Here is a 19,531-nt window from a genome sequence, read left to right on the forward strand (position 1 = left end):
CCAAAGGCCCCACATCTTAATAAAATCACCTGACAGGCAGCCTTTCAATAGAGGAATTTAGGGGATCGTGGTACTATACCAAATGGTCTCTCTATTCCTGGCATTCTTTCTCTGAAGTCCACTTTGTCCAAAATTGATATTTCTTTTCTAGGTTTCTTTGGATTATTGTTAGCATAGAATATATTTCCCGTTAAGTAAGCCAGACTCAAAGAAACATAGGTCCCATGGTTTCCCTTATTTGCAATAACTAGTATATGTCTAGGACAAGCAGAAGAGATCAAAAGCTATGTACGTATGACCATATAACCTGATGTTAAGTGAACTGAGCCCCAAGATAGGGACACAAGAGATTTTATCTTTGTTCTTGTTCTTTTTAATGTACTTATAATGTAGTATGTGATTTTTTTTTGTTTCTTTGTAAGTTCTTCCCCCATGGTATAGCCCTTGTTGTATCTAATTCTGGTGTCCTGCACGTTGTATATACATTTTTCTAATTTGGGGAGGGGGAGGGAAATAACAAAATGCTGAAATAAGGATATAGGATGAGCCATTGTAACAATGAGATGTACAAGACAGTATGTTGAAAACAAACTTTACAACTCTGCGAGGAGGGGTGGAAAGAAAGGGAGTAGTTGGAGAGGTGAGGAGGAAAGGGATGGTAGGGGGGAAAAAAGGAGGGTTTAATAATGCTGGATAGGAAATGGACTCATTACCTTGCTCATATAACTGTAACCCCTCTGTACAGTATCTTTACAATAAAAAATATATATTTAAAAAAGAATAGATTTCCCATTCACATTACTTTTAATCTGTGTCCTAACATGTATCTTGGATTTTTCTAGACAGCAAGCAGTTGACCTGGGTCATATCCTCCTCCCTGACAAACATTTCATTTATATTCATGTACAAGACAGAATTAAAGCAATTTTTTACTTACCTAAGAAAGATCTTAATTCTCCTTCACTTTGAAAAAATTTTGGCTTGATAAAAAATTTGGTGTTGGAGATTTTTGTTTTAGCATTTAAAACTATTTTTTTTAGGTAAGGTTTTTATTGTGAAAATACTTATACAGAGGATACAACAAGTTTACACTCCCACCAACAATGCAGCAGGGTTCCCTTCTGGCCACATCCCCTCCAGCATCTGTTGTGGGTTTTTTTGTTTGTTTTTTTGTTTTTTGGTTTGTTTTTTTTTTTTTAGAGTTTTTGATTATAGCCATTCTAACTGGGGTGAGGTGGTAGCTCAATGTTTTGATTTGCATTTCTTTTATGGCTAGAGAGGTTGAGTATTTCTTCATGTGTCTATTGGCCGTTATTATTTCCTCTTCAGAGAAGTTTCTCTTTAAGTCTTTAGCCCACCTATTTATTGGACAGTTGTTTCTTTGAGGACTTGTTGTTGGGAGATTTAATTTTTTGAGTTCCAGGTATATTTTAGATATGAGACCCTTATCCATAATATGGCTAGTGAAGATCTTCTCCCAATCCGTAGGCTTTCTATGGATCTTGCTAGCTATGTCCTTTGCCATGCAGAAGCTCTGCAATTTCATGCAATCCCATTTGTTCAACCTTACTTTGATTTGTTGTGTTTCTGGATCTCTATTAAGAAAATTTCAGCCTGTGCCAAGGAGACCTAGGGTTTCTCCTATTCCATCCTGTAATGTTTTCAGGGTGTCTGCTTTGACTTTGAGGTCTTTGATCCATTTGGAGTTGATTCTGGTGTAGGATGATATATAAGGATCTAGCTTTAGTTTTCTGCAGGTTATTAACCAATTTTGCCAGCACCATTTACTGAAAAGGCTGTCTTTCCTTCTATTTTTTTAGCTCCCTTATCGAAGATTAGATGGCTATAGGTCTGTGGGTTCATTTCTGGGTTTTCAATTCTATTCTATTGGTCCTGAGGTCTGTTCTTGTGCCAGTACCAAGCTGTTTTGATTACTATGGCTTTGTAGTAAAGTTTGAAATTTGGTATTGATATTCCTCCAGCACTGTTCTTTCTGTTGAGGATTGTTTTTGCTATTCGGGGTCTTTTATTGTTCCATATGAATTTTTGGATTGCCTCTTCTATTTCCCTGAAGAATGAGGTTAGAATATTGATAGGTATCACATTGAATTTATAGTTAGCCTTGGGAAGTATTGTCATTTTCATGATGTTGATCCTTCCAATCCAGGAGCATGGGAGGTTTTGCCACTTTCTAAGTTCTGTTTTGATTTACTTTTTCAGGTTTTTAAAAGTTTTTATCATAGAGGTCCTTCACTTCGGTTAAGTTAATTGCTAGGTGTTTTGTTTTTTGTGGGGATATTACGAGTGGAGTTCCTTTCCTGATTTCAGCCACACTTTTCTCATTGTTGGCATACAGAAAAGCCATTGATTTTTGAGGGTTAATTTTATACCCTGCTACTTTGCCAAAGTTTTGAATCAGCTCGAGTAATTTGGGAGTGGAATCAGTGGGATTCTTTACATACAAGATCATGTCATCTGCAAAGAGGGAGAGTTTTACTTCATCTTTCTCTATTTTGATCCCTTTTATATTTGCATCTTGTCTTATTGCTGTAGCTAGGCATTCTAATACTAGATTGAAGAGAAGTGGAGAGAGTGGACATCCTTGTCTGGTTCCTGAGTTTAGCAGAAATGGCTTTAGTTTTTCACCATTAAGTATAATGCTGGCTGTAGGTTTGTCATATACAGCCTTTATTGTATTGAGGAATGTTCCATGGATTCCTAATTTTTCCAGAGCCTTAATCATAAAGGAATGTTGGATCTTGTCAAATGCTTTTTCTGCATCTATTGAGATAACCATTTGGTTCTTATTCTTGCTCTTGCTGATGTGACGAATTATATTAATTAATTTGCATATATGGAACCAACTTTGCTTCTCTGAAAAACAGGCCCATATCAAGCATTGAAATAGAAACAGCAATAAGAGACCTCCCATCTAAGAAAAGCCCAGGACTAGATGGATTTACAATAGAATTCTACAATGCCTTCAAAACAGAACTCACACCAATACCTCTCCAACTCTTCAATGAAATTGAAAGAGAAAATTCACTACGGAACTCTTTCTATGAAGCCATCATAACCCTCATCCCAAAACCAATCAGGAACTCATCAAAGAAAGAGAACTATAGACCCATTTCTTTGATGAACATTGATGCAAAACTTCTCAACAAAATTTCGGCCAATCGACTTCAACAATTCATCCTAAAGCTATTTATATTTCATGCATCACTACCTCATTTTCTGGCTTACATGGTTTTCTGAAAGACATTACATGTAATTCTCATCTTTCTTGTCTATCAAGAAAATGTGTATTCCCTTTAACATCTCTCAAAGTTTTCACCAAAGTTTGCAAGCTTCTTAAAAATCACACCTACAAATTAATTAGCTTTCAGATTTTCCTGCACTCAGCTTCCAATAGTTCATCAATTTCAGTTTAGATTTTCCCACTCTTTACTCACATATGTAGGGGTTTCACGACAGTGCAATTCAATGTGTTTCCCTCTATCTCTGCGGTCTCAGTTTTCTGAGGGGTTCTAAGAAGAGTTTTTGATTTTCTTTTCTTCTCTTTTCTTTTCTTTTCTTTGAGAACTAAAGTGATGACTTCTAATCATTTTTTAGGTGAGACAAAAGACTGTAGGTTTATGTTGTGTGTATGTAATCATTATTAAATCTCCATTTCTCTAACTGCAAAGCTGTAATGGGCAAGTGAATGGGTGTTCATTTATCACAAAATATGCAAATAGTCTATTATTAATATAAGCAGCATTGCTATTTCTTTTTTATTTCTTTTATATTTTTTTGGTCGGCTATGGGGCTTGAACTCAGCCTAGGAGCTGTCCCTCAGATCTTCAGCTCAAGGCTAGCACTCTACCATTTGAACCACAACTCCACTTCTGGTTTTCTGAGTAGTTAATTGGAGATAAGAGTCTCATGGACTTTCCTGCTTGGGCTGGCTTTGAATCGGGATCCTCAGATCTCAGCCTCCTGAGTAGCTAGGATTACAGGATTGAACCACCAGCGCCTGACCTATTATTTCTTTTTTTTTTTTTGATATATTATTAACCTAGTTTAATCCCTCAGATCACCAATTGGGGAAGAAATAACCCATTCTGTTTCATTTAATATTTTCTTTCTTTTTACATAAATTTTCAGTATTCTCAAGCGAAACCATGAACCTGGAAGGTAGCTCATGTAACTACTTTGCCCTGTCAGTGGTAGTTAAAGATCAGAATGCTGGGGGAACAGCTGAGAACAGCTGGTGCACAGTCATACTGTCCTTTCAAGCATGCATTTTATACCACAGTTTAGTGAGCTCAATTTTTAATGAAGTGGATGAATCGTTTCTGATATTCAGAGGTGTCCACTTAGAGAACCCAAGGCATAGCAGTGACTCACTTTCAGTGTTACAGAAACATGGGGTTTCTGAATTGCTGCACGAGGAAAACTGAAAAACAAAAAACAATCTTGTTCTGGTTTGGGTTTTTTTTGTTTGTTTTTAGCTTTCACCTAGGCAACCTAGGTACATGAATATTGTTGAAGTCATTGGTCTCTGCAATTCTTGGTTCTCTGCAAATTAACCATCAACACTTGGACATTTTCTCGTCTTTATCTCTGTTGTCTAATGATTTCCTTCTAATGAATGTGTGTATGTGTATGTGTGTGTGTGTGTGTGTGAGTGCGTGCGCCGTGCATGTGTGTATACACACCAATCCTGGGTCTTGATCTCGGGGCCTAGATGTTGTCCTTGAGATTTTTTGATCAAGGCTAGCCCTTGAACCATAGCTGCACTTCTTGATGGTTAATTGATGATAAGAGTCCAAAAACAAATCGTCTAACTAGGGATACTGGTGGACCCATTGCAACAATGAGATGCACAAGTCGTTATGTCGAAAAATGAACTTTACAACTTTGGCAGGAGGGGAGTGGGGGAAAGAGGATCAGGTGGGGGGAGGTGAGGGAAGTATGGGAAAGGATGGGAAGGGGAAACAAAGAGGAGGCTACAATGCTTGATAAGAAATGTACTCGTTATCCTGCCCATGTAATTGTAACCCCTCTGTATGGTATTCTCACAATAAAAAAACATTTTTTTTAAGATAATTTACGCTGAAGTATCAAATGAAAAATGTTGAAAAATGTTCAAAACCTGAATTTTTTAAATGCCTTACTTATGTAACTGTAACCCCTCTGCACATCACCTTTACAATAAAATAAAATAAAAATAAACAAATATGCACGGTACTCACAAGACAATATGTTAGAAATGAACTGTACAACTTAGGGGACAGGACTGAGGAAGGGGAAGTGAGAGAGAATGAGGGAGGGGGTAACAAGTTCTACAAGAAATGTACTCAGTGCCTTATGTGTGTAACTGTAATACCTCTGTATGTCACCTTCACAATAAAATTAAATTAAAAAAAAAAAGAGTCCATGGACTTTCCTGCTCAGACTGACTGAACCACAATTCTCAGATCTCAACTTCCTGACTACCTAAGATTACAAGCAAGAGCCATCAACCTGGCCAAAGGATTTTTTTTATAAACAATTGTTGAGAACTTACTGTACATAAAATACTTAAAATACTTACCATGTATTTAATGGAGTAATATATGTTTGCTTTTAGATGACATCATTATTTCATTCTATTTGGACTTAGCAAGTTTTTCTGTCCTAGATTATAAAGACTAATAAAGACTTGCTTTTATAGTAATATAATGTTCATATATAACTTTTATTATAATATAGTTTATTAAAATGTAACATCTTGTATTTTATTTCATGTTGTATCTATGATAGTTTTGATTTAAGAAATATTACTTTAGGCCAGGTGCTGGTGGCTCATATCTGTAAATCCTAGCTACTCTGAGGCTGAGGATTGTGGTTTTGAGCCAGCCCAAGCAGGAAAGGCCTTGAGACTTGTATCTCCAATTAAATATCCAAACCCAAAGTAAAGCTGTACCCTGAGTCCAAGCTCCATGACTGACAAAAAATGACTTTATAATAAATAATATTGACCACTGCTTTATAATTGATTCATGTGCAATCAAATATCCAAGAAAATTCATCCATCAAAGGTTTTGACAAATCTGTCTCAAATATCTTTTATTCTTCTGACATTGATTTTTCAGTAAAATTTGTTCAATGAAATGTAAAATTAGAAACAAATTCAATTAGAATCAGTTATTCTTCAAGAATTCTAGTAATTTTGCTATTTTAATGTAGCAGATTTTAAGGGTATTAAAATAAATCTTTTCCTGAGATTTACCACATAAAACTCAGAATACAATTGATAATATTTCTTTGGGAAGACAGGAATATAGTCTATCATTTTAGTCTTTTGTACATGTCTCACTCGATACTTTAAAGAACACTATGTAAAGAAACATCATATAACGTGCTATTGTTTGCTTGAATACACTGTTGAGTATGTAACAAATGAAAATACACATTATTTAAATCTACTGAGCTAAGCTACGAATTAGTAGTTAGAAAAAATGAAGTACTTGTGTGGACCTGTTGCAACAATGAGAAGTACAAAATGTCATGTCAAAACCAGCTTTACAATGTCGGTGTGGGGGGGGGATGGGGGTATAATTGGGTGGGGGGAGGGGGGAGGCTGGGAAGGGAGGTGAAGGGTAAACAAAGGAGGAGGCTGCAATGCTTGGTAAGAAATGTATGCATTATCCTGCCCATGTAATTGTAGCCCATCTGTACAGTATGTTCTCAAATATAATAAAATAAAATTTTAAAAAATGAAGTGCTTGTATGATTAAGTAGGGAGACAAAATGTCTTGACATTTATTGACAAATTTAATAATTGGAGGAATCGTAGTAGAGCATTGAGAAGTGGAGTGAGAAAAGAAAGGAAGGAAAGGAATTTGATAACAGTATATAAGATTGATCAAAGATAAAAAGACTACATTCAAACAGAAAAATGAACTGTAGAAATAATAAAGTAATGGATTAAATACATATATGCTAAGACCTGTGGAAAAAACAAGGAATACGTGAATTATATTTCCATGAAATTTTTTCAATATGTTTGTGTGTGTGTATATATATATATATAGAGAGAGAGAGACACATATATATGTATATATATAATGCTTTTTCCTTACCATGGCATTTTTAATTTATTTTAAATTGTTTCCGCTGTTGAATATCTGCTAAACTTAATATTCTTTTTAGTTTTGATGTGTGTGGTTGGAACTTGTACTTTTAATGTTGAATAGTGACATTAGTTTATCCAGGCAGGCTTTCTGTCTGTGAAAATATCAAATATTTTTGGCTTATTACTTTGGCTTCTGAACCAATGTGCATAATCTCATAGCCGTTTATTATGAGCTTCTTTTTATTTTCCAGCAATAACACCTTTGTCTGACATACAAAAGTTCATTACAAGTATAAATGTCTAATTTTGCATCCCCAACTTTTAGATACTTCATACAGTTACAGTTTTAATCAGGCCTTTGGTGAACATAAATTAGAATAACAAATATTTTGATGGTACTGTTATTTAAATTTAGGCCCTTGTACTTGTTAGTTTACTAGACAGGTGTTTTCCTATTTCACCCATGTCCCCGGCATAACCACAGTTTCTACAGAGAGAAAACATTATTGTCTCTATGCTGAGCTGTCACATTCACTAACTTCTCATCTGGCTGTTCAGCTACTTCTATTATACAACTATAAAGTACTGTTTCTTCTGATTATGTTCATTTCAGGTTTACATCATTGAGGAATCAGGACTAAACATTCTTGTGTGGTCATTGATGAAAAATAAAAGTCCAGGATGGACCTATGGGCATGTACATCTCTCTAGTAACAGTCCATTTAAGGTGGCATTTGAAGCTGATTTGGGTGGAAATGATATCTTTATTGCTCTTGATGACATCTCTTTCACTCCAGAGTGCATGTCTGGTGGAGGTAAGTGACTATTTCTATATCTAAATATATGATACTTGGGAAATTCAAAGAGGAATTATTCATACAATGAAGAGGGCAAATATAAAGAGTTAGAGGTGAACCCTGTCTCTACCCTACAAACTGGACCATGGTAACTCTGTAGTAAACTTGTTACAGGAAGCCCTCAGGAAATGTATCCATTAATATAGCTTTATTGGCCACTTTCCTGTTCCCACAGATTTCCTATAAGTGCCAAAGGGAGAGCCTGCTCTGATCCTTTGCTAGCTTCCACACAGTCTTCTCTACTCATTTTAATGTTTTCCCTTCCTTGAGTTATTTGTTTGTTTCTTCTTCTACTGTTTAATCAAGGCCTTAACCTTCTGAGAGTTTTCATTAAATCCTAAATTCTGGCCAGTCACATCTAGGTGACACAAATCCATGCACAACTTTGATGTCTTTAATTCTGATCACTTTCCTCAATGTTCTTCACCACCCCACTCTGGTGCTTACATTCTGTTCACGTGCTCTGTCTTTATCAGTCCACCCTAAAGAATGATACTGTTATTCAGCCCATCTTCTGCAGTAGTAGTCATAACCATTTTGAGTTTTCCAAAGATACTGCTGAGCTTTTAGACTGGGACTACTGAAAGTGTTGGGTTACTACCTTAACTGCTTCTTCAAGGTCCTAGGCTCCTGTGGTTCTCCTTCACTGGCCCTGCCTCCCTCAAGCTATCAAATCTCGTCTCCCCCACTCCCCCCTGCTCTCTCTTGATATTTTTCTTCACACTACAGATACTCTGTATCCTTTGCATAGCAAATGCACCTGTTTTGTAATAAAACTCCATTATTTTTCTTTGATCTTTTTACCTCCGAGTGTGAAACTTCTTTTTCTTGCTACTTTGTCCCAGGGAAAGAAATCTCCTTCCACTTACCCAATAGTAAGTGTGCATTCTTGTTTATTTCTTTTCTCAGCACCTCTTAGTCACTGCTCCAGCAAAGTCTTTCTGACTTTCTTGTATTCATGTTACATGCGCTAAAGTGGTGCAACACTTGACTAACAAGTGTAAGGTCAGTTAAATCTCAGTACCACCAAAAAAAAAAAAAAAAAAAAAAAAAAAAAACAGAACTAGGATTGAGTAGGAGATTGTATACATCTATATGTAAATATGGATATAATAATTCTGAGCTCCTCAAGACCAAAATAAGATTGTCTATTTCAAAATAAGACCTTAGCACAGAAATTGAGAAATTTGGCCTGAATTAGTATTATTCTAAATAATAATAATTACTATAGTTTATTATGTAGTAGCAATACTAACATTGACCTAAATAAAAACTGATTTTCTCCCAAAATGATAAACAATAGACTTCTCCATCAAATATAAAAACAACCATGACCCTTGGCGGAAAACCTTGAACTTGCCTCTGTCACTATATAATAGGTGTGTCTCTTTACAACTCCATTTCTTCATCCTAAATCCATAGTCTCGGGATTTAGTTTTCCTAGGATGATTTCACTGTTGATTCAACAGTATGCTTTTAGAAAATCATAAATTAGCCTGACTCTGATGTCTCCTGCCTATCATCCTAACAACTCAGGTGGCTGAGATCTGAGTGATTCAAAGCCGACTTGGGCAGAAAAGTCCCCTTGAGATTCTGATCTCCAATTAACCACTTGAAAACCAGAAGTGGGCCTGTGGCTTAAAGGGGTAGAGCTCTAGCTTTGAGCCAAAGAGTTGAAGGACAGATTCTAGGCCCTGAGTTCAAGCTCTACAACTCACAAGAAAGAAAAAGAAAAGGAAGAGAAGGAAGGAAGGAAGGAAGGAAGGGAAGGAAGGAAGGAAGGGAGGAAGGGAGGGAGGGAGGGAGGGAGGGAGGGAGGAAGGGAGGGAGGGAGGGAGGGAAGGGAAGGGAAGGAAGGAAGGAAGGAAGGAAGGAAAGGAAGGAAGGAAGGAAGGGAGGAAGGGAGGGAGGGAGGGAGGGAGGGAGGGAGGGAGGGAGGGAGGGAAGGGAAGGGAAGGGAAGGGAAGGAAGGAAGGAAGGAAGGAAGGAAGGAAGGAAGGAAGGAAGGAAGGAAGGAAGGAAGGAGAAAAAGAAAATCATAAATTTTACAAGAGTTTCTCAAATTGAGGTACACAAATCTTTCATACTGATGTATCAGAAAGTATGCAGTTATATCAAATAAACCTAGCAAAACTTTATTGGGTTTACTTGAAGATTTGGGGAGAAAACATAATCTATTCTGTGACATCTGATACAAACACATATGTACTGTATGTGGGATGGAATGTCAAAGGTAGATCCAAAAGTTGGAAGGCATTTTTGTTCCTTTACCACTAGCATGAACATCCTCTCCTGAGTGAATGACAGTTCTATGAGGAAAATTTCAAATGGGTGACCCATCCACTGAAAACCTGTGTCACTGAATAGATGATATTCCCTAGTGAATATGAAAGTTGACCTAATACCAGAAATAAACAATGAGAACTTATACTGCTAAATGTAGAAAATGATTTTTAAAAATGAAATCAATTTTTAATTTGTCAAAAGAGCACCCCAAAAGTAATAATATCTCTGAAAAAGGAAAAAAAATGAAAGGTATTTATTTTTGTACTTAAACTTTTTTCCTGTATATTTACACGTCTGCTTGGAACGGTGCTGCTAGTAATCAGGAAGAATAATTGTATTATCTTATGAAACAAAATGCAATTAAGATGGTCAAAATAATTTCTGTACATATGTAAGCCTGGAATAGTGAGCTTGGCAGAGAGTTTTGGGGAAGAGAAAAAGCAGAGATAAGGGAGAGGGAAGGAAGGGTGATCTGCTCAAGGCATACTATGGGCATAGATGGACAAATCAAAATGAAACCCCCTTGAACAATTAATTGAAAATAATTTTAAAAATGCAAAAAAATTGGAACAACCTTAGGATACAACATTGTTATTTTACCTTGTGTTGCTAGTTGGCAGGTACTCTACCACTGACCTGAAGTGAAGTCCAGCCTGAAATCACTGATTTAATCTCTCCCTGGTCAAAATTATGCATTGGAATTAATGTGAGAAGCGAGAGCATAGTTGAGATTACAGTTTGAATCCTATATATTTCAATACTTATTCGAATTAATAATTAATAATATCCAGTCTTGTTGAAACTTTGAGAAAAAGGAGAAACCATGGTTGTTTTGGGTTGTTGTTATTGTTTGGTGTTGATCCTCGGGCTTGACCTCAGAGCTTGGGTTCTGTCTCTGAGCTTTTGTTTTCTCAAGGCTCCCATCACTTTGGGTTTTAATTATTCCTCATACAAGTGCCATGCTGAGCTCAGGCCACAGTCCTCTTAACTGTCTCTGTGTAATTTCCTCAGAATTAAAAGTGCAGAATGGAAACGTACTGTTAACCAATCCTAAACCTCTGTTCCCCTGTGAAAGTTGCATTACTCTATCATACCTGCTTTCTATATCACCCTTCCTTGGGCCATTTCTTTTCTCCTTTGATCATTTTATCATCTGGAACATTTAAGCCAACTTACAGCATGGACCAGCAACAATATACCTACTATTTATATATTCTAATGGCATATGAGAGAGAGGGGGGATCTAAATGCATAAATGCATATAAGTTATAAAGAAGAAAAATGCTTAAAAGGTTCCCAGTTGTCTGCTCTTCAATACAAATTCTTCTTTATCTGCCTCTGTCTATAAAAATGATCCTTTCAAAGAGGACCTTTTGCTTTTCTATAGTCTATATCCTCTTTCTCCAGGACTCTGGTCCTGTTGCTCCTCAGGGCAGAGAATGTCCCCTGTTTTATCTACTGTGGTGTAAAGCTTTCTTCCCTTCCAAGGGCAGAGCAAAAGCTGCCTTCTTCAAGAATTTGCCCTTAATCCTCTCCACAGGAAGCTGCACTCTGCTTCAGATTCTCCATGGCTTAAATGTGCACTTTCAAATAATATATGTCACAATGAATTTTGTGTTCTTTGTGGGATTTTTTTTGTCCATTTCAAGCTTGAACACACTGAAATATCCCCATTAGCATCACTCTGAGTTTAATTATTGAAGATGCAGTTTTTTCATTTGTGTTATTTTGTTGATTTGGAATTTAGCAGTAGCAAATGATATTTGATGACGATCACTGTGACTGAGAAAGATATAAGATAAATTTCAAGTCACTGTGTTGCATTATGTATGATAGCAAATGTAGATAATATTTTTGAAGTGTGATTTTTTAATGCATAGCCCATTATTATAATTTTGGTTCAGTTAGTGATTCATAAAATGGCCTCATTTTAAAATGAATACTAATGAATAATGACTAAAACTCTGCAAGAAAGTGGTTTTCAGACATTCTTGATTCATTTGCTGGATTATAAAATATTATTAGGCTTTAAAGCTATTATTGTAGGCCATGAAGCTCTCAAAATCTTTTTGAGGATAGAGTAATTCTGCTTTACTCCTAGAAGGAGAATGAGATTTGCAGGCGAAAACATTAGAACCAGAAAATGGCATTAAAACTAATACCAGGCTGACTTAAGGGAGAAAATCCTGACAATCTTAGGAGATTCTGCCTACTAAGAAAGGGGTGGGTCTTTTTTGGTTTCCTGCTGATATTGAGGCTGAAAGGAATGTAGCTGCATTAAGAGGAAAAGATCCAAATGACAACCATGAAAAAAATCACATTCACTGGATTTGAGAAGACCTTCAGATTGAGTCTGAAGATAAAACACAAATCACTACCCCAAATTTTGTCCTAAAGATGAGACCTTTTTTTATGTGATCAGTGATATTAACCATGTAAATGTGTATCTGAACAGGCTTCATACCTCCACAAAATGCATAAGCAAATATATATATATATATGCAGTGTACATATGAAATCAGAAAGAAATACAACAGGAACTTGTCATCTGGAAACAATAATCAATTTGTAAATACCTCGTCATTTTTTAAAATTATTATACCCTTGCTGGTTCTTCTGTTCACTCAGAAATGCATCCAAGTATTTTATTAGGCAGGCCAGAGCATTAGAGAGATTCAGGCATCCAGAGTGAACTTGGTCCCAATTGTGTCTCTTGAGTGAGTACAGTTGATTTTTATTATGATTTTCCTCATTCCCCAAAACACATATGTTGTGCGCTGGAAAGTAACCAAACATAAGGTCAAGTTTATTGTCCAAAAAGTAAGAGGAAAACATGATTCTGTTTCACTTTAAAAAAAATATCTAGCTTCTACTGAAAGATCTTTTTTCAAATCGAAAAAGAAAAATGACTTTAATAGAATGACCAATTTTGTAAAACATCTTATTACCATATAAGATCATTTTCCCCAACAGGTGGACCTGTTGCAACAATGAGAAATACAAGTTGTCATGTCCAAAACAAGCTTTACAACGTCGGTGCGGGGGGGGGGGGGGGGGAACGGGGGGGGGGGAAGGAGAAGGATTGGGATTGGGGGGGAGGGGGGAGGCTGGGAAGGGATGTGAAGGGTAAACAAAGGAGGAGGCTGCAATGCTTGGTAAGAAATGTACGCATTATCCTGCCCATGTAATTGTAACTCCTCTGTACAGTATGTTCACAAATAAAATTAAATTTAATTTAAAAAAAAAGATCATTTTCCCCAGAAAAGATTCTTTGTAAAAGTAAGTAAAGATTGGTACAATTTCTTTTTCTTGGCTTATCAAAGTCTGACTGTGTACATATGTGACTTTTCACTCCTCACTTGAATAAGTTTGCTCAAAACAGAAGACATGAAGTTAGACAAATGGCTAAGTTTTGGTTGAAAAAAAGATGGGTTCCAAGGAAGTAACAAGTTCATGTGTGAGTCTCTTCTGCTACGTATAACACATGATTAACCAGATTGAAGTTCAGTCTAAGGTCCAAGGCATCTAGACTTCATCTTCTATACTTCCTAATTGTACAGAACTAGTGTGATGCTCACTAACGTACTTGAGTATACATCTTCATGTTGATACTCCCTGGTCTGATCAACAATCTCCAATCTCCAAGAACATGTGTTTTTTTTAATGGAACAAGATTACCTATAACAATGTAACATTAATAATTACTGATTGACTCTATTAGGAAGGCAGAAAGTAGACTAAAAATAAATGCTACATGGTTAGTTGCTGTTAACTGAATGTTATGCTATTGCAGTGACAGGTTGTGTTTGATTGCTCATAAAGACTGCTGAGCCCTCATCATCTCTCATGGAACCCCTCGGTGTGTACTCATTTCATTGGTCCTTCCTAAGACAGTTGAAATAGGTGTTCCCAAAATGCCTGTGAAATGGAGCAAAATTCCTTCACCCAGAGGTTGCCTGTTATATATATACATTTCTAGTGTATGCTAGAGGTGAGTTTTCAGCCTCCAATATAAATCCTGGTACACTAAGAAAAACATAATAAAGCCAGGTGCCAGTGGCTCACACATGGAACTCTAACTACTTAGGAGGCTGAGATCTGAGGATTATGGTTTGAAGCCAGCCTGAGCAGGAAAGTCCGTGAGGCTCTTATTTCCAATTAACTACAAAAAAGAAAGAAAGAAAATACTGGAAGTGAAGCTGTGGCTCAAGTTGTAGAGTGCTAGCTTTGAGCAAAAGCGCTCAGGGACAGGGTCCAGGTTCCTAAGTTCAAGCCCCAGAACCAACACAGACACATACAAAAAAAATAATAATTTGGTTGGTGCTGAAGCACTGGCTCATAACTTTTGTCAGTAAAAGCCTTTCCATTAGAGTACTGATGATGTCCTTACCCTAGCAAGCCAGGAGAGTAATGCTCATCATATCATCTGGAAGATTCCCAGTCAACAACAAGTTTTCATTGGGAAAGCAGGACTATAGGTGATAGTGAATCATGTCAGTATACTAAATACAGTATACTTTGTACTGTATGCCGTGAAGAGCCATGTTTTTGTTTTTGTTTGGGGGAGGGGGTGTTGAATAGAAGTCTTTTTGGGAAAAATGTATTAAAAGCCATTTAAAGGATGGATTAAAAGAAAGGTGTTTCAATATTATAGTATCTAAGCTTAGAAATGAAGAGTTTAGATAAGGGCAAATTCTTAAACTATTAACTAAAGTTGCAGTAGGTATGGGCTATCAACTAACAGCATTAAATTAAGCCACGTGTATAACCTGGTCCAACTTTGCATATGATTGAGGCAACTCTCACAGGCCAGTCAGACCAGGAACTTCAGCGTCATCTGCGATGACAAAGCAGAAATCTCTAGGGATCTCTGAACTCCAGGCTCCACGACAGGAGCCTGGAACTGCCCACACCTGCCCTAACATTGTACATATCTGTGTATTTTCCACCTTCACGTAAACTTTAGATTATTTGGGGTTTCTGAAATTTAAAAGAAAAAATCAGTTATGCAATTTTAGTCATTTGAAGTAGTTTCCCCATTTTTGATTAGGGAGCAACCTCCTTTCCAATACTCATGTAAAGTGAAAGAGATAATCTGTTGCAGCCACTTTATGCATTACAGCTCTTAATTTGCTTTGAAGTCTGTAGTTTCTCTATGCTCTGTTCTGGGGGAAACAGTGAACCCTGATTACAGGCCCATTCATGCCTCTTCCACAATCTGATAGTTCTCTCTTGCTTACATTGCTCATAGTCCAATACCATATTCTTTTTTTCTCTCTCTGATGAATAGCTTCATGGCTTTAAGCATGCACGTAAAATGCACATGCACACACCTTGCGCAAATGCACAGGTGCACGTATATGTGTGTGCATGGATGTTTACTTACATTTGCATGTATGTTGTCTTTCTGTTGTTTAGATTTTAGCTTTAGCCTTGACTACTTCAAATATTCACTTTGAAAATTATCACTTTCTTTTTCTCCCTCCGTAGTGGAGTTCAGCTCAGGGCCTTATGTGTGTTCAATTGGCACTCTACCTCATTGAGCCATGTGTCTACCAGGGATTTTTGCTGGTTAATTGGAAATGTAGTGTAATGGACCCTGCTGCCTGGGATGACTTTGAGTTGTGATCCTTCAGGTCTCAGTCTCTTGAGTAGCTAGGATTATAGCCATGACCTCCTCCCCTCACCTCTGGTATTTGGCTACAATGATCACTTTCTGCTTGGCATCTCTTCCCAGATTCTTATCAACTTCTACAGTAAGGACACTGTCCCAGTGCACTTTTCATCAAGGCTAACGATTCACCACTCAAGCCACCGCTCTACCTCCAGCTTTTTATTTTTTTTTTATTGTGAAAATACTGTACACAGGGGTTACAATTACATGGGCAAGATAATGAGTACATTTCTTATCAAGCATTGTAGCCTCCTCCTTTGTTTACCCTTCCCATCCTATCCTCCCTCACCCCCTCACCCAACCCTCTTCTCCTCCCCACCAAAGTTGTAAAGTTCGTTTTCGACATAACGACTTGTACATCTCATTGTTGCAATGGGTCCACCTGTATCCCTATTTAAACAGTTTGTTTTTCAGGTAGTAAATTAGAGATAGTCTCAAGGACTTCCCTGCCTGGATTGATCTTGAAACAATCTTAGCCTTCTGAGTAGCTAGGATTCCAGGTATCAGCCATCAACACCTGGCTTAGCTTTTACTATTTTATTCATGGATACCCCTGTGACTAACCAAACAAGCTTCTGACTACTATACTCCATAGGCTGTCAATAGATCTGCATGTGTACCATGCTGTTTCCATACCCTATATTCAAAACAGAATCCACATTCCATCTTTCTGAAAATATGTAAGTTATAAGATACATTGAAATCAAATAAAACACTAATTGACTTTCTTTTGGTTTCCCATGACAAATTACTCTTTTTCAAACTGAAAAAAAAAATAACCCTAAGATTTGTATACTATAAGATTGCTTCTGAGTCTGTGAATGTGGCCTAGTGGTAGAGTAGTTGTAGTGGTAGGGGTAGAGTGGTAGAGTGCTTGCCTAGCATGCATGAAGCCCTGGGTTTGATTCCTCAGTATCACATACACAGAAAAAGCCAGAAGTGGCACTGTGGCTCAAGTGGTAGAGTGCTAACGCTAAGCTAAAGAAGCTCAGGAAGAGTGCCCAGGCCCTGAGTTCCAGTCCCAAGGCTGGCAAAAATAGAAAAGAAAAGAAAATATTACTTCTCCATAAAGATACACTCTCTAAAAATATAAGGCAGGAACTAGTGGCTCATATCTGCAATCAAACATATTCAGGCAGTCTAGATCAGGAGCACTGTGGGTCAAGGCCAGCCTAAGCAAAAGTTTGAGACATTCCCCCACCCCCTTAACCCATAATTGCATGTGGTGGAAAAAGCTATGAGGGAGGATGAGATCCAGATGACTCTGGTTCCAGTCTAGTGTAGGTACACACAAAATGTCTCAAGAACCCACTTCAAAAGAAGCTAGGTGTGGTGGTGCCTACCTCTCATCATATCATACTATCTATGGTAAGAAGCAAAAATAAGAGGATCTACTTCAAAAATATTCAGAGCAAAAATGTACAAAATAAAAATGACTGCAGGCATGGCTCAAGTGATAAGAGTGCTTTGCTAGAAAGCAAGAAGCTCTGAGTTCAAACCCCAATACCATCAGTATATGTTACACACACATGGTATACATATATGTGTGTGCACACATGCTCATGCATGCATGCATCATGTGTATGTGTGTAAATGTTTATATACATAAATATTATAGATGAATATGTACACAAACAATCACAATTCAAAATACATCAGGAATTTTCACAAAAAATAGTTTAAAAAATTTATTCTCCCTCCCCCACATAGATTTTGTGCTATCTTTTCATGGTGTTGAGACCATGGTGCCAGAGACCACTTGTAAGCAATGCACTACAATGAGCATTTTTTATCACCCATGTCAATGAATATAGCAATATTTGGATACAGCTTGACTTTCTTCTTAAAGTTTGAGTTTCATGGTAATGTCATTTTCCTTTTGAAACTATTAATTTTACTTTCTCTAAGCATATTAATCAGAAAGATCAAAATCTATCATATGATCCTTGGGAACCTGAAACTTTCATTGCATTGAAATGAAATCCATGAGAAAGATTGCTTGAGTTTCACTGTCGACTATGAGAATGCAAATTTTTTTTCTTGTTATGAGAAGAATATTTTCAATGTCATATGAACAAAAGTAAATAACACAAAATCACATTCTGTAGAGGGACACAGAATCACAATGTCAGGGATCAGACTGTCTTTGTAGCACACAAGTAGGATGTGGCATGCGCAGTGATGTTTTGGTTACTAGGGAAGGTTAAGTTAGTTAATAGACATCACTTCCTGAACTTGCTCCATTCCAACTTGGAGTGCCCACAGTTTAGGTGATATCAGCGCTTTCATTGAGTAAAGACCTGGTAAAGATGATGTTCTGCAATTGTACTTTACTTACTGGAGTTTCTGTTATTATAGAATCTTTTTTTTTTTTTTTTTTGGTGGTCATGGGGCTTGAACTCTGGGCCTGGGCGCTGTCCCTCAGCTCTTCAGCTCAAGGCTAGAGCTCTACCCCTTGAACCACAGCGCCACTTCCAGTTTTCTGGTGGTTTATTGGAGATAAACCTGAGATGGCTTTGAACCATGGTCCTCAGATTTCAGTCTCCTGAGTAGCTACGATTACAGGTATGAGCCACTGGCGCCCGGTCAGAATCCCTGTATTAAAACAACTTGAACACAAATGTCTGAAACTATAAAACAGCAAACGTATTTCCTGCTGAGACATGTGATGGCTGATATGGACTTGTGTAATAGAGACAAAAGAGTAATTAATGCTTATATGCAATTTCCAAATGATAGTGGTAAATCCTACCCTTGCACTTCACTGAAGTAAGCATGGTTAGTAGGGTACACATGATTGAGGAAACTTCATTGTTGACACAGCCCTCAGTCGGTTCTGAGATACAAAGAATAAATCAATCGAAAACTGCCTATGAAACAGACTTTGCTGATAATTCCAATTCACTTGAAACTTCTGATCCTCCTTTTCAGACATATACCCACAGAGCTTAGAGTGTATGTTTTATTTTAGGAATCTGTTTTGACTTTCTGCCCCACAGCATCAGGACTAAAATGATATGACCAATCATTTTGTTTTGACTTAAAACAACAAAACAAACACTGGGAGAAAATGAGGGAAGAGGTGACACTTTCCAAAAAGAAATGTACTCATTACCTGACTTATGTAACTATAACCCCTCTGTACATCACCTTTACAATAAAAATTTTGAAACAAAACAAGTAAAACTACCTATAGGTTATATAATGCATCATATGTTCTAAATTAATCAGGTTTTTCTTGGAGTGTCTTTCTTTTTTTCTCCCTTTATCACAGTGTTAACATTTCTGAATGTCTCCTCATTTTTCTTTTATCCTTTCTATTTTAACTACTCTTTGTGGTACAAAGAACACTATTAATGCATACTATACTATTTTACTTTGCTTTCCTGACATAAATTTCAGTTTTACAATAATCATTTTATGGTCTTCTGCAAAGTAGCTGTCTCACATAAAGAACAACAATTCAATTTCAGGGAAGATAACCATGGTTCTCACAGAACTAACTTCATTGTCCTCATACATTCACTCAATTCCATTGAGTTCAAATAACCTAACAAAAAAAGTACTGCATATGATAAGAAATGAACTGTGTTTGAGCAATACAAGCTA

The 19,531-nt window shown here is 37.0% G+C and overlaps 1 protein-coding gene across 1 annotated transcript in view; it reads left to right on the forward strand.

The window, feature by feature from the left end:
* Malrd1 (MAM and LDL receptor class A domain containing 1) overlaps positions 1-19,531 on the forward strand; it is a 470,497-nt gene that overhangs the window by 355,092 nt on the left and 95,874 nt on the right. The window contains exon 33 of the mRNA XM_069991735.1: positions 7,719-7,920. Coding sequence (XP_069847836.1) covers positions 7,719-7,920 — 202 coding nt within the window. The remainder of the gene's footprint in view (positions 1-7,718; positions 7,921-19,531) is intronic.

Source organism: Dipodomys merriami, unplaced genomic scaffold (assembly GCF_024711535.1).
Source record: "Dipodomys merriami isolate MVZ:Mamm:240054 unplaced genomic scaffold, mDipMer1.0.p SCAF_4, whole genome shotgun sequence".
NCBI lineage: Eukaryota > Metazoa > Chordata > Mammalia > Rodentia > Heteromyidae > Dipodomys > Dipodomys merriami.